Source organism: Glandiceps talaboti, chromosome 12, assembly GCF_964340395.1.
Source record: "Glandiceps talaboti chromosome 12, keGlaTala1.1, whole genome shotgun sequence".
Classification (NCBI taxonomy): domain Eukaryota; kingdom Metazoa; phylum Hemichordata; class Enteropneusta; family Spengelidae; genus Glandiceps; species Glandiceps talaboti.
The window spans coordinates 3,932,622-3,947,666 of NC_135560.1; the positions used below are offsets into that span (position 1 = coordinate 3,932,622).

General features: G+C 33.6%; 1 protein-coding gene across 1 annotated transcript in view; it reads right to left on the reverse strand.

The window, feature by feature from the left end:
- Nucleotides 1-1,437: 1,437 nt before the first annotated feature.
- LOC144443779 (myogenesis-regulating glycosidase-like) overlaps nucleotides 1,438-15,045 on the reverse strand; it is a 53,709-nt gene continuing 40,101 nt past the window's right edge. Inside the window, exons 3-4 of the mRNA XM_078133326.1 lie at nucleotides 7,790-9,662; nucleotides 1,438-2,259 (exon numbers count right to left, since the gene is read on the reverse strand). Coding sequence (XP_077989452.1) covers nucleotides 1,994-2,259; nucleotides 7,790-9,581 — 2,058 coding nt within the window. The 5' untranslated portion in view covers nucleotides 9,582-9,662 and the 3' untranslated portion in view covers nucleotides 1,438-1,993. The remainder of the gene's footprint in view (nucleotides 2,260-7,789; nucleotides 9,663-15,045) is intronic.

Genomic DNA, 15,045 nt, shown 5'->3' on the forward strand with positions numbered 1-15,045 from the left:
TTCTTAAAAACATAGCCATACAATACAAACAGTAATAATTCACTTACATTCAAATTTAACGATATGATTGTCACTTGTTAGGCACGTACTGGACATTGACAGAGTCAAAAATTACAAAATACTAATTATGCAAATTAAGAGACTCACACTTAAGCTAGAATACACCTCGGAACCAATTTCCCTGAAAAATCTAAGTTTCTTAAAATTTCCCCAAACATCACTATTAAAGTTTGTTCCTAGGCCTTGGGAAATAATAAAGAATTTAAGGTAAATTCACTGTGTCCTGTTTTCAAGGAACTTGACAATCTTTCATTTTATCGTAAAATTTAACACTGAAATCTGCAGCCATATTAGATTATAAGATGGCTAATTTATCAAATACATCATGGGTATTGCCTCATTTTGAACTGAGAATTATGGTCCGAGTTTTCTTGTACAAAGCAACGAAAACAAGTTTAAATAGTTTATTTCAAAGGCGCAACACTAAAACCAAAATATATGAGCATTGAACAGGGAAATGGATCCTGACTAGCTTAGGGAGTTGTGTTTGGTTTGGTCAAGGATAGAAATACAAATAGATCCCCTAACACATGAGAGGCTGATATTGTTCTACATGCATGCAGAGCATCAGGTACATACATATTTACAGACATCAAATTACAGTTTAACAGATGATTTCCAGTGCATGCATACAGACTAACCTTTAATTGACGATAAAGTGCTCAAGACATAGTAATTATTTGGAACTCAAATCTACTCTAGTTTTAGAGGAATCAGTTGAAAATCAATTTTGTAGTAATTTGACCATTCAAATTCGTAGTTTCATACTAACTCTATGTGAATGTTCACTTGTAATTGAAAGACTGATTGAGATGGCCTACTAGGATTCATACTGGTAGGGATATCTGACTACTGGATTGGGTACTGGCAGCATAGCATTTATATATACAGTGACTATGTATGAAGCCATAATCACATAACTATTTCCAAAATTCAACTTTAATTAAACTGAAAAGCTAGCTGATAATATAATATGATATGAAATCTCACATAACACATGTTTTAGATAATTGTGTAAATAATATCTCAGTATCTAGATATTCCAATCCTGCATTATCTGCATGTGTAATAGCCAGACTTAAAGAATGAGGACTGCAGAATCCAACTCTGTAAATTATAACTCCAAGGCAAACATGCAAGAAAAAGATAAACCTTGCACTTTATACATTATGATATGAGGTTGGCTGTTGTAAATGTTGTACTCATTTTAAATTTTGGCATGCATTTATGAAAAAGAGACTTAACACTGATCATAGCACCAAACTTATATAATTTAATCATTTAATGCGAAGACATTATAATAACAGCTATATTATAGATAGTATCATGTCACATTCAAGACAATCTGATCATTACTCAGTTAAAATAGTTTCACAATACCACTGATATTTCTCTCTAATCAAATAAATAAAAACACTGAAGGTCAACTTGATTATGAACATGTAGGTACATATTCTCTACACTTACAACAAATGTATGTGCTGCTTTCAGCAAAAATCCTGTTGGCATATTAGCCGAGGTGGTATAACCAAATCTTCCAAGTGAAGTGTACATTATCAGTTTTAATTTGCTTGTTTAATGAAAGATTTTAAGTGTCATGTGTCTTCATGCGTTGAATTCATTCAGCTCACTTCACATGTAATAATTTGTTCTACATGTATTTTTTATAAACATGTAGACATTTAATTTAATAGTTTCAGGTACTGATATTTCTGTGTTCTGTGGTATTTCTGAATATTTAGTCTCCTCTTATTACAGCTTTTACAAACTTTCATCAAAATATATTATATCACTTTAAGTTCCCTCTACACTATTGCACTGACATCGAAGGTCAAAGGTCATTTACATTGGGTACTCGTGTGGCCCCTTTGGTCTTCATATTGTATGATGTTGCTTGTAAAGGAAGGATTGAAATAACAAGTGTCTTGCACTCTCACTCCAGTGGTGTGACTTTCTTGAACGTAGCTATCTGATCCAGTTCCACACCAAATCCTCGGATCAAACGACTGCCTTCATATTCCTCACCTCTGAGTTCATCTTTCCAAGCACCTTCTGGTAAATATATATCCCTCTGGCGCTGTCCCCTTTCCAAGACTGGCGCCACTAGAAGGTCTTCCCCAATTAAGAATTCTGTGTCCTCTGTCAAAGCATTGGGATCTTCTGGAGAAATCCACCACAAAGGACGGATAATAGGAACACCTGAGCAGGAAACAAGGAAGAAGATATGAAATTGTTACAGTTCACACACAGAAGTCATTACTTCATTTCTAGCCATTGAAATCACAAATGGTTACTAATATTATCTCCCATCAGAATACACTGCACAATGTATCTGTGTAAATTCAAGTTCTGACGAAGGTACGGTATTGTAGCAGTACATTATCATCTTTGATAATAAATAGGAAAACTCTATTTTCAGAGCTTTTTTTTATAATAAAAACATGTCATCCCATAGCAATTATTCCACTTTCAAACTGACATCATAAGATCAGAATTCCTATCCTTTTCCTGTGCATTGGCAAGGAAATAAAGTACAATGATAGAGGGTATACATAATACTTAACATCCTGTCCAAACTGTTAAGATGCTTTGCTTATTTTAATGCACACATTGTAAGTACACTTTTGGATTAAGACTTCAAAGCAAATTTTTCATATAATTCAACATTCTTTGACAATTTGTAAACACTTTAAAATACTATATTGTTGTATACATTTATGATTGCAAATTACTCTTTTGAGTGGCATTAAACTCATGCAGTTAATATAAGTCAAAGAAAGCATGATATGTTGTGTTGAAAGTATGAATAATTCATTTTGAATGTGTTGGTCTAAGTTATAACTACACTTATGACTACATTATGCATTCCTAAACAACTACATGGGGACAATAAACTCCTGTAACATGAAATAAGTTAATGTAAAAAAACCCGAAAGACTTAGTATATACGAATTAAATATTAGTATTATTGAATTGTACATGACACATTTAGTTAAAGACTCACCCTTTGGTTCTACATGTACATGCACAATAGTTGATGAAATGGTGGAGAGAATAAAGAAAGAGAATTCTCAAAGATTGAAATACGTAATGTATGACTCAATCTGATTAAAATCCGATGTAGATGTCAGCTAATCATTCATTGTTATTTTACCTCAGTATTTTTGCTTCAATTGACCTTTGTGATACATGTTTACATTTTCATCTTGATGACCGCCTCCTCTAGCCATCGGATTTTAATCAGATGGTGTACATTGTATGACTGAGACTGCTCAAGTGTACATGCTATTGCTTTGTTGTAACTTTACAATCACTGTTCAGACTAAATGTTATGCCAAATTTTAGATTAGTCTAAGAGTATTTTGTCTTATTAATTTTGTATCCTGATCCACAGTAGACAGACTGTGATCTTGGCTCCCACTCACATCACTGACATATGACAAATAATTGCAACAATTTCACCTGCCTTCAACTGTCTTTTGATTAATTCTAACATTTCTAGATTATTATAAATTAACTGCATCTATTTAATTTTTAAAGGAAATGCCACTCCTAGAAATACAGGTATTTTCATTAACTTGTAATTCTGGAGAGTAATTTCATGATTTTAAATTACATGAATTTTGTGTGATTACCAAGAAACAACAAATTTAATCTCAATATTTCCCCATCATTGTTCTAGTATAATGACCCTGCCTCATGGGTATTACAAGAAATACATACGTATTATTAGATGAAGAATATTCCTGACTCCTAAGCACTTATTACCTTCAGATATAAGTTTCAATTTGGCAATCGAGCAAAATCCATGTGAAGTGAAATCATGAGATCTCCATGAAAATATGTGTATTTCCTGGAGTGGCATTCTCCTTTCAACAACATGACAAATCAGACACTTTGGCAGTGTGACTCAGTAACATACATTATTCTAACCTAAAACCAAGCTTACTGGTCTGGCTATTTTAAATTTTATGTCTGCATGCACAATATTTCATTGATTAAATTTGCTCACATGCATGTACATGTACAAATGTACTTCACAACCAGGCAGATTATAGTCTCAGACATGTATAAATACAACACTGCTAAACCTTTTCAATCATTGTTAACAATACATAAAAATGAGAGTACAATGTATGTATGCTAAGCACAAGTTTAATCATATACATTGTATGTGTGGGTTTACATGCATTGTTTAAATTTGAAAAGGGCAAAGTTTGAAATATCACCAATTTTTTTTTTCAATTGAGAATATCTACTTTTATCGAATAGGTATAAGAAAGGCTTTGCAAGCAGTCAATGTACATCTAAATGCACTAATCTTCTAAATCAGTGTTTGTTGAGAGATTGATGACCCTTCGAATATCTCAGATTTGTGAATTCAATAAAAATCAATTTTCTCTGCAGATTGAAGAAATATATTTTTTGCACAAGTTAGTAGATGATCTGAAAGTATTTCAATTCTCATGACAAATGTGTTTTGAGCAAATTCTAATCAGTCACAGTTGGATAACTTATCAAATTAAGTTTTTGTATCAAGATACAGACTCAGGGAAGCAGGATTGGGGACATTTTGAAATAAGGTCACAACCCAAAGATGGGGTCATGAACCCAATATAAGGTCATGACCCCAATTATACAGTCAAACAGACAAATCTTACAAATTCCTGAATTTATATTTGGTGTTACAAATTTGAGGTGTATATATCAAATTTAACATTAGGTCCTTGTTTTCATCAAAATGAATTTTTTTTTCAAACTCATTCTGTAATCCTGCAACCAAACTGAATTTTCGTGAAATTTTCACACTGAAAAATTCACAAGACATCTATTGAATTTATATCCAAGTTTTGATTCAATCATATATAAATATCACCAGCACTGATTAATATACACTATGCTGTTGCTTTCATATCCACAGCCAGTTCAGGTGACAATTTTGAGCATTTATGTTTTCGATGATTGATAGACTCTGGAGCATGCAGAATACAATATATGAGTATCTAGACTATTATAGGAAATCATTTCTGCTACATCATGGTAGGTATAGTAGACCTGATATGTCCATTACAATAACGGTTTGAAATGTCATCAGTGTCCTATGTCATTTGCAAATTATTTAAATGTCAACTGAAGTCACTCTAACTCTACACAGGGTGTGAGAAATCAGTGCCACACTCCTACAAAACTTAATCTATATTGTTCACTCTAATACTTCAGTCTTTTAAATTCATCCCAATAGATCTCCATAAAACTGTCTGCTTCTTTCTCAGCGCCAATCCTATGTTAACTGTATAATCAATTTTAATTACCAAGTGGCTGTATTATCAGCACTTTACTGTCTGGATTAAATTTGGAGAACACTTCAGGGAAAAATAGGAAAGAAATGACAGTGCAATGGCTTAAAGGCATACAATCTGTATTTGGCATTTAATAATTCAAGGGATGAGTAAATTTGACTTGACTGCTAGTGGATGCAAACACATTCAATAGCAACTACACTCTGAGCTTCCTTTAGAGGATGGTATACAATTAGCATCTATCATAATTATTTCAGCGCTGGTTGTCTGACTGCATTGAGCCACCCAATCACTCTTAGTAGAGTCTTCCAATATTAACAATGAACTGTGCACTCTCCAAATCATTCAGAGGTGGCCATTAAAATAAACATCACTAATTTATATGGACATCAACCTGGTGGATATATACATGTCACTGTATTCATTGTCATTAAAATAAGTTATCTATATTCTCATTGACAACTAGTTTTATAATCTGCTGAGTGTGTGCACTTGCATGTGTGTCTGATCCTACACGAAATGTGTAGGTCTATGGTCTGATTAATGACTATAAGAAAGCGAAAGTGTATGTCTGTCATTGTAGTCAAAACAATTATCAGTAAGTAAAAACTTGTAAACATTTTAAGTCACTGCCCTTCATGTGGTATACGTCTGTGTGTTTCCTTGACTTGTCGTCTCTGATTAAATCAAATCACACTAAATCCAGTTGATTGTAACTTTGATGAATGACATGTCAGATAGAGTTGATAGCATTTCAACATACCGTACATGTTATCTTGATTAGAAGTCTAAACACGTTGCTAGCGGTAAATACAATAAAAATAACATTAACTTGATTAGGAATGAAATTAACTTTTGTGCAGAAACAGAATTTATACATGGTCAATCAACAAAATATGCAATGTATCTGAACTGAATAACAAATAAATCATGGGACACTCTTACCCAACAATGCTATCTGACTCATATTGGATGTTACTATACAAATGTAACTTTCTCTATAAGCAATATTGAACATTTTAAGGGTAACAATTACATGAATGATATCTAACAAAGGTAGGATTATCAATCGATAAAATATACTGACAATTAAACAAAGCCTGCACTTTGAAAGAAATACTTTTCAATGTCATGTAAATACCAACTTTGGTAGTCAATCTGTATAAAAAGTGTTAATAATTATGTAAATTTCTTTTGTTCTAGCTTAAAAGAGAAATCAATGTATAATTCGGCAGATTCATAATAGGTGCAATTATGTCTTGTAAAAATAAGTTTGATTGATTTAAATTTGTTTGTGTTTTGTTTTGTTGTTGTTGGTTTATGACTGACAAGTATGATACACAAGAATGTAGAAGAGTACATTGTAGATGAGTAAAAAGACTTCGAACAGAAAGGATCAACATCTAAATAGGGAGGAGTCTGTCCATATGATGACAATCTATATTAGTTTGTAATGTTGGAGCTATTTTAAATACTGCAAGGAGCAGTAATACCTGTCATACTTGTATTTTATATTTCACATTATTTGCTTTATTTCATGCAAGCTTAGAATTTCACATTTCAAAAGTGCCCAATGATGAAAATGCCACTTTTTGAGAAAAAAGGCCAAAAATGTATTTTGGATACATAGCACTTATGACTACTTGAAATATAATTGATGGTAATTTGCCTATTGTCTGTCTCCACCAATGGCACCTATTGGTAAGATATCGCAGAAGAAACAGTAAAGAAAAATGTCACACGGTCTTCCAGAAATATTTACTTTTGAGAAAATGACAAAAAAAAATTCATTTTGCCCTTCTGACTTTGAACCATTCACATTTTTTGCTTATTTTTCAACATAACAATTGGCCTTCTGTGAGATAAGAAACTTTGCGTGAACAAAATTAAAATTATAAGTGAACCCCAGAAAAAGTGGCATACATCAGGTCCTTCATATATTTGTATTTGAAAACTGAACAACATGACATTTCACTGTTGTGATATATGTATTACACTGAGTATTCCAGGAAGTGTCCATCATACATGTATATAATGTATTACACAGTATTCAAGGAAGTGTCCATCATATGTATTACACAGTATCCAAGGAAGTGTCCATCATATACAAAACATATAACTCTTTATGATTGCATGTATACTAAATCTGCTGTCTTTAGACCACCTGTTTATCTTGATACTGATTGCCTAATCCTTTTACAACTATTATGAGTATGTCTGACAGTTTATTCGCAGAGTATATTTGACAGTTTATTCACAGAGTATATTTGACAGTTTATTCACAGAGTACATGACACACTGTGGATACAATAATGCTTCACAATAAAATTGAAATTGTTTAGTATTTGATGAACAAAGCCAAGGACTAGAAAACAATGAGATAGAAACTTGAATAAAAGATAAAAGCAAAAGATGTTAGGAAATCTTACCGGTTTGTGTGGCTTCTCTGATCAAACTGGCAACAAGTGGTGCAACTTTGGTTTCATGTATTTTCACCATATTATGTGCAATTTGGACCACCTCTGTATCATACTGCCATGGTAATGTAGTGAATTCCATAACGGGTAGATATGTAACTAACTCCAACCATCTAATATATAATTCCCTATCTGGTAAACCATTCACTTCGGTACTGGAATCAGAATCAACATTTCCTCCTATTGGAGCGGGAATAAAATAAGGATAGCCAAGTAATCCATATTGTAGAGCAGCTGGAATGATGGCCTTAATACCATTGTTATACCCCCAACCTGAACGCTTCTCTTCCATTCTAACAAACAATGGTACTGCTTGCGTCCTCTGTCCAACTCCAATCTGAGTTTCCAGTCCAAAGTCTGAAGCAAAGTCAACAAATTTTTCACTATAACGGTTAGGATTTTCCATTGATCGCTTACGATGAGCTACATAGTTTGGAGGCAGGTGGGATGCTTCTCCTCCATCAAACAATAAAGCATCAATGTTGTACATCTGCATCAAGTTTTTCAACTTTGTCCTATACCAAGAAACAGCTCTTTCATGTGTGAAATCTAAAACAGTACCTAGACCACCCCACCACTTGACTAAACCAGGTGCTTCTCCATCACCATATTTCATCCAGTAGTCCTTCTCTTTCAGTAATCCATATTTGTAATTTTTAGAGTCTGTGTTAACAATAGAACTCACAACTGCCGTCACCCTAAAACCCAAATCATGCAGTCTATCCATCATCTGTCTTGGGTCTGGAAAGTTTTCCGGATTGAAATCCCAGTCTCCGTAATGACTGGAATATTTTCCATTTAATATTATATGACTCCTATTGAAGCCATAATCATTAATTTGTTCTGCAATATTCAATACATCTGTCTGATTGTAGACAATATCTTTGAAATATGGTTTTACGGCCCAAATTGGAAAGTTGATCAACCCTTGGTCTGGTTGTCCTTTTGGAAGCTCGATATATCTACTTAATGCATACTTATAGATTTGTTTGATGTTTGTGGTATCACATATTGTATATTTCAGTTCAGGAAACCCACCTGGCATATTATTATACATGTATGAATCATCATTACGATCTGCCCTAATACAAAGATGTGTGTTGTCATCATTCATGCTGACTTGTAAGGGAATATCATCCATGATTGTAATAACCATTCCTTTGCTAGACATCCACATCTTTTCCATCACTGATCCGTAACCTTTCTGTTTGGTCCATAATTCCCCTGTGATGTACGGCTGCATACATGCATGATTGTTTTCCAAAGTTAGCCTCTGTTCATAAGTTGGTGTCCCACCATACCAATGGTCCTCTCCAAAATCAATGCAATCCTCCGGAATGAAGAATGGAGAAACGGACTGCCAGTGAACATTGTAGCATCTAGCATCAGCATCAATAGCATTAAAGTCAACTCGAACTCTGGAGAGTTTCATTCCATTGGCATCATCAGTATCCTCAATCCATTCTGCACAAAGATTCATACGTCCACCAACTCCATCGCAATGAATTGGGATTGATGTCAGAGTCAACTCTTTACCAATCTGTATAACCAGTCTGCCTCTTTCATCGTCATCTATGCTTAACTGTCGGAGCTTTCCATTGAGTTCCAGGGGTCCCAGGGTCAGGACAATGAGATGGGAGTGTTGGCTGACATAGTACCATGCCAGGACACCAACTATTAGTAATGTGATGAGTAATCCCACAAAAATCTGCTGAGTCCTCTTACTGCAGCTTACACTAAACATGGAGACGACAGGTTGTTGACACAATAGGAACTAAACTACAGTCTAATACAATCACAAGGCCTGGAACCTCCAAACTTGCATCTGGTGATAAAAAGAGCAAAAAACAATTAGACTCATTTTTTATCATTGACATTGTCTCATGGCTGATAACAGTAAAAAAAAAAAAGAATTGTTTCTGGTCAGCGCGCAGATCATTTAAATACCCTCAAATCTGTCCTTTTTTCATGTTTGTTCCTCCCATGCAGTCTGCAGATCCAAGAGGAAGCACAAAAATAACTCTTCCTACTTCAGTGAAGACAACTTAAGAGCCAATCATGAACAAGCAAATGACATCTGCCCCAAATACACACTAGCTCTAAAGTACTAAATAACTTGAAAAGAACAGTAACTGCCATAAATAGTAGATTGAGTGACAGGTTTGTTGAGAATAAAACAAAATAATTTGAGTCGTCTCACCACTTTAGATAAAATGTCCTGACCAGAAACAATTCTTGTTTTGACCTAATATATTATACACATTCAGATCTATACATAATGTCTTGTCATAATGTCTGATTTTGTCATATTCATGAATCAATTATTCTTAAACCAGTTTTATGCCTGACTGATGGATATATTGATTGGTGCCTGTATAGGTCTGTACCTATGTCTGTATATTAGTCATTCTGTCTACAGTACTTGGCTATCTGTCAATCTGTCTGTCTACGTCTGTCAATCTGTCTGCCTGTGTGTCTAAAACTGCAGCATGAAGATTGCCTTAGGTTTAGACCCCAGCAAGGGAAAATCTTTCCATCTTGCTTGATAGGAAATATGTCAGAATCATAAATTACCACAATTGACATTATTTCACCTATTCAGATTTTTAATAGTGTATACACGTACAAACTTCTGTTTGAATTTTTCTTTGTTTCAATACATTTACATGTACATGTAGGTGCTGAACTTAAATATATATACCGGTATATATAAAATATATATATATATTGTAACATGTAAATCATATTTTTATGGGACTTCTACATTGTATGAATTAGCATTCATTACTGTAAATGTTACAACTTCTTTTATTAACTGCACATACATTTAAATATCATTGCTATATATGTCCAAAACAAATTTGGTTTTGTTACACTGTTGCAATTCTCTTTTTATGCCTTTAGCACTTTTAGCAAACATGAACACTAGAGGGCACTGTGGTAGTGATAATGGAATCAGACATTGCAACCGATTCAATCTGAATGTTATTGTACATCACTCGATGACAAGGCAATTGGTTTGACATGCACATGTACAGTAAGACTGATCTATTATCATAGCAGAAATTAATTACAAGTAAATGAATGAGAATTAATACTGTGACAATATCATCAACAAGGATAAACATTAAAGTAAATTATTGTAATTTACAGCTTTTTATCAGAATTTGTTATATATATATAGTTGGGCTAACAATGTCAAAGTTTGAGATCTTAGTCACTATGCAATCTCACATACTACCAGTACATGTACTACCCCGGTAGTTGTCACATCATTGATAATCTAGTCTTAAGTAGTACGTAGCTTATAGTAGTTTACTAGCTGCAGCTCTTTTAATCACCCAAGATTAATTACCACCACTACAAATAATCTTAGTTATGTATCTAAGCAAGTGAGTTTGAATTGCACATCAGTTACTGAAAAGTTGCAGATACATTTTGTAATGCAAGTAGCTAGGTGATACATCAAGTTATGTACAGTACAGCTAGAATGTTATAAGAAAATGATACATCAAGTTATGTACAGTACAGCTAGAGTGTTATAAGAAAATGAAAACACTGGCTATGTCAGAAACGTGATAGAATTATAGCAAATTTATGATGACAGAAATTCATCACACTGGAAATCTCATCCGGTAAAATATTATCTATCTATCTACTTAATTTAGTATTTATCAATTTGAAATGAATTAGATTACACGGTTGTCTGGGGAGTTTATTATCTATAAAACTTTTATACATTAAAATAATAATCCTATTGAAAGGGCTACTGAAATGTGATAACGACTACTCTTAATTCAATTTAATTTAATTTAAAGTGTATGATTGTCTAATTATTACTAACAATTGTTCCCTTATTTTACTTTGTTAGGTTTTCCAATATGGTCAAAATGAGAATCATTTTGCTACCTTTGTCATGACTTGTATTTTAAACAATCAAGTCTTCATATAAGACATCCCTCAAATACTTTACTTCTAGGAGACTGAATTATGGTGACATAACGTTTAGAAAATAATGGCAACAAATAAATGCCAAAAACTGTCTGTGATATGCAGAAAAAGGCTGGATTTTGATCATTCACATTGAAGGTCAAGGTCAAGGTCTCAAGAGAAAATTTGCACCTAATAATAAAGGGATAGACACTTGAATGGAGTCTTCATGTATTAATTATTTTGTGTTACACTAAGTCATGATTGTTCACTACAAATGTGGTCACCATTCAGATAAAAGTTATGTGCACACCAAAAATAATGCATGTATTATATATTTCATTGCATTACCCTTAGACATCATTATGAAAGATATTGACCACACATACATGTTATACACTGTCAGCAATATGGAAGAAATAACTTAATAGTACACATATTGGTATGGTATGGTACTTCAAAATTATTACAGCTAGAATTGGAATGGTTGTATTTTCTATGGCATTTAAAACAGACTCATATCAATGCTACACAATACACTTGAAAAAACATGAATAAATCACATCATTCTGATGAATGCAGACAAATAAAGAGCTACTGAAGAAAAGTACTGGTAGCTAGCTGTTCTGTTAACATACATGAATGCTGTCATATTGACAATCAAACTTATATATATTTGCTGCAAGTTCTAGTCACACCACCTGACTTGATTTATGGCTTGTAAGTCCAGTCATAAGGATGTTTATGATTCAATCTATCCAAATTTCCTTCAAATTAAAATGCTGCTAGTACCAGCATTAGGTAAATGTTCACAGTCCAAATTTAGCACCAATGGTATTGTATTGCAACTGTACATTAAAAAAAAATGTTTATCTACATGCTGATCCATGCTAGGTATAGGTGTTTATTATCCAGTTGCCTATCCAGTCTAAAGTGGATTGACCTTTTCCAAGACATAATGACCCACCTTAAAAGTTAGCTTTTTGACAAATTTGTTCTCATTTTCACCACACAAAGTTTAGGAATGGGACGGTGTATTTTGTTGTGTTGACGCAAGTGAAATTCAAGCCAACCACAGAGGCCTATGAACCATGTCTTATACTCAGGCTTGTGGCCAGAAATTCAAGCCAACTGCAGAGACCTGTGAACCATGTCAGGTTTGTGAAATTCAAACCAACTGCAGAGACCTATGAACCATGTTAGGTTTGTGGCTGGAAATTCAAGCCAACCTCAAGGTGCTCTATTGTTATCTTATATGTGACCATCTGGCTGTCGCTATGGGCATGGTTTTGTTGCTAGGCACATGTACATAGTTTTTGGACTGTTTATTCATTTGTTTAATTCCTGTTGTTATCTTTGCAATAGATGAGATCATTTGGCTGTTGGTATGGGTGTGGTTTTGTTGCTTATAAGGTATATTTGCATACATTTTCTTAATGTTTATTCAATTTGCAATAGATGTGATCATTTGGCTGTTGCTATGGGTGTGGTCTTGTTGCTAGGCATATTTGTTTACACTTTTTGAATGTTTGTTCACTTGTCTAAGAATTCCCTGTTATCTTTGTGAAATACACCATTGTTTGGATGTTGCTATGGGCATGGTCATGGTTGCTAGAGAAATTTGCATTTATTTTTGAATGTTTACTCACTTGCCTACCAGATGATGTTGTTATTTTAGCAAAATATACCTAGCATTTGGTTGTTGCTAAGGGTGTGGTCATGGTTGCTAGAGCCAAATGTGTCAAAATGTTTTGAACACAATCTGCAGAATAACATTTCCAAAAACATCTCACCAAATTTCAGTCTCACTGACCAAGTACTTTTGAGATATAAGTTTTTGACCAATATTCACAATATTCACATGAACAAATCTTAATCTACACATCCCTATGAATGTTCCTACCAAATTTCAGACAAACAGACAGATTTTGAGTTGAAGTTAATTGACTAAACAGGTAATTTTTTGACCCAAATCACATCCCTGTGATGTGATCATTTTGCTTACAATTAAAATTTTGCAAACTAAACACCACAAGTAATGTCTCCACCAAATGCAATCGGTCTGGTGGTTTTGAGTTTAAGTTTTCCACACACACACACACACACACACACACAGATGGACAGACATGGCATCAATCTTATCAGTTCAGTTGTGCTATAAACTGTGTCGCGAGATTAACGCCATGACATTACCTCTTCCCACCATTTTTGTTTTTACACATTTCACAATTTGATCAGTAACATAGAATAGATATAACGTTATTGTCCATAGTGCAAACCTTGAAAATTGTTTCTAGTCACTCGCGACAAAAACAATTGACATATACAATAATCAAAACAATTACAATAATAATATTGGAAACAAAGAAAATAACGCAATGACAAAGGCTAAATTTACATACTTTGTAAATTGATGAAGGAAGTAAAAAAGTGACAGCTAGGGTAAAAGAACAGATCTAGGATGAAAGTAAAATTTTCTGGAATTCTAAAATTGAAATTGCTGATGGAATAAAAGAATGTTTATAGATATACCGTATATATGGTGTGCCTTTGGTATACAGAATCTGTGACCAGAGGGAAGTTTTTCAAAATATGGATCAAGAGGATGTGGTACTGTCAGAAAGAATCCTGTGTGTTATCCTGACAACTGTTATCTGATGAATAGACATTTACAAATGATGAGTAAAATGTTATGATACTCTTATAACTATTGTCATTTTCTACCTCAGTTATTCAGCTGGACTCGAAAGAAGATTTACAAGAAGTAAACTTAGACAATTTATAGTATTATAATTTGCAGCATAATGTCTGACTCTATAAGATTAATTAATCTCACTCATTTAACATGGGGATTGCAATCAACTTGCCATCACTATAAAATTATCTGGAGACTAGTATAAAATTTTAATTTGCAAATAAATTATATGATTGTTTCTAGTCTGACTCAAATGTTGTCTGATGTGACACTGTCTTGATTGAAACGGATATGAAATGTAATCAGTTAGGTTTAATTTGGTTGCATTGATGAGATCACAATGTAATCTGTGGTGTCTGGCAGTGAGCTTCTAGAAGAGTGTAACTCTGGATCGAAATGAACATCCACACAAGATTGTGAAAACTATTGCCTTAGCCATGGGGGTCCTAGCATGCTAATTATTTCACAAATGAACATATGTAATGCCTCAGATAATTACATTTATGAAACCTCACAGGCCTATATCTAACAGTAAACAGACACATGCACTAAACCAGTATATGTAAAAGCAGAAATTATCAAA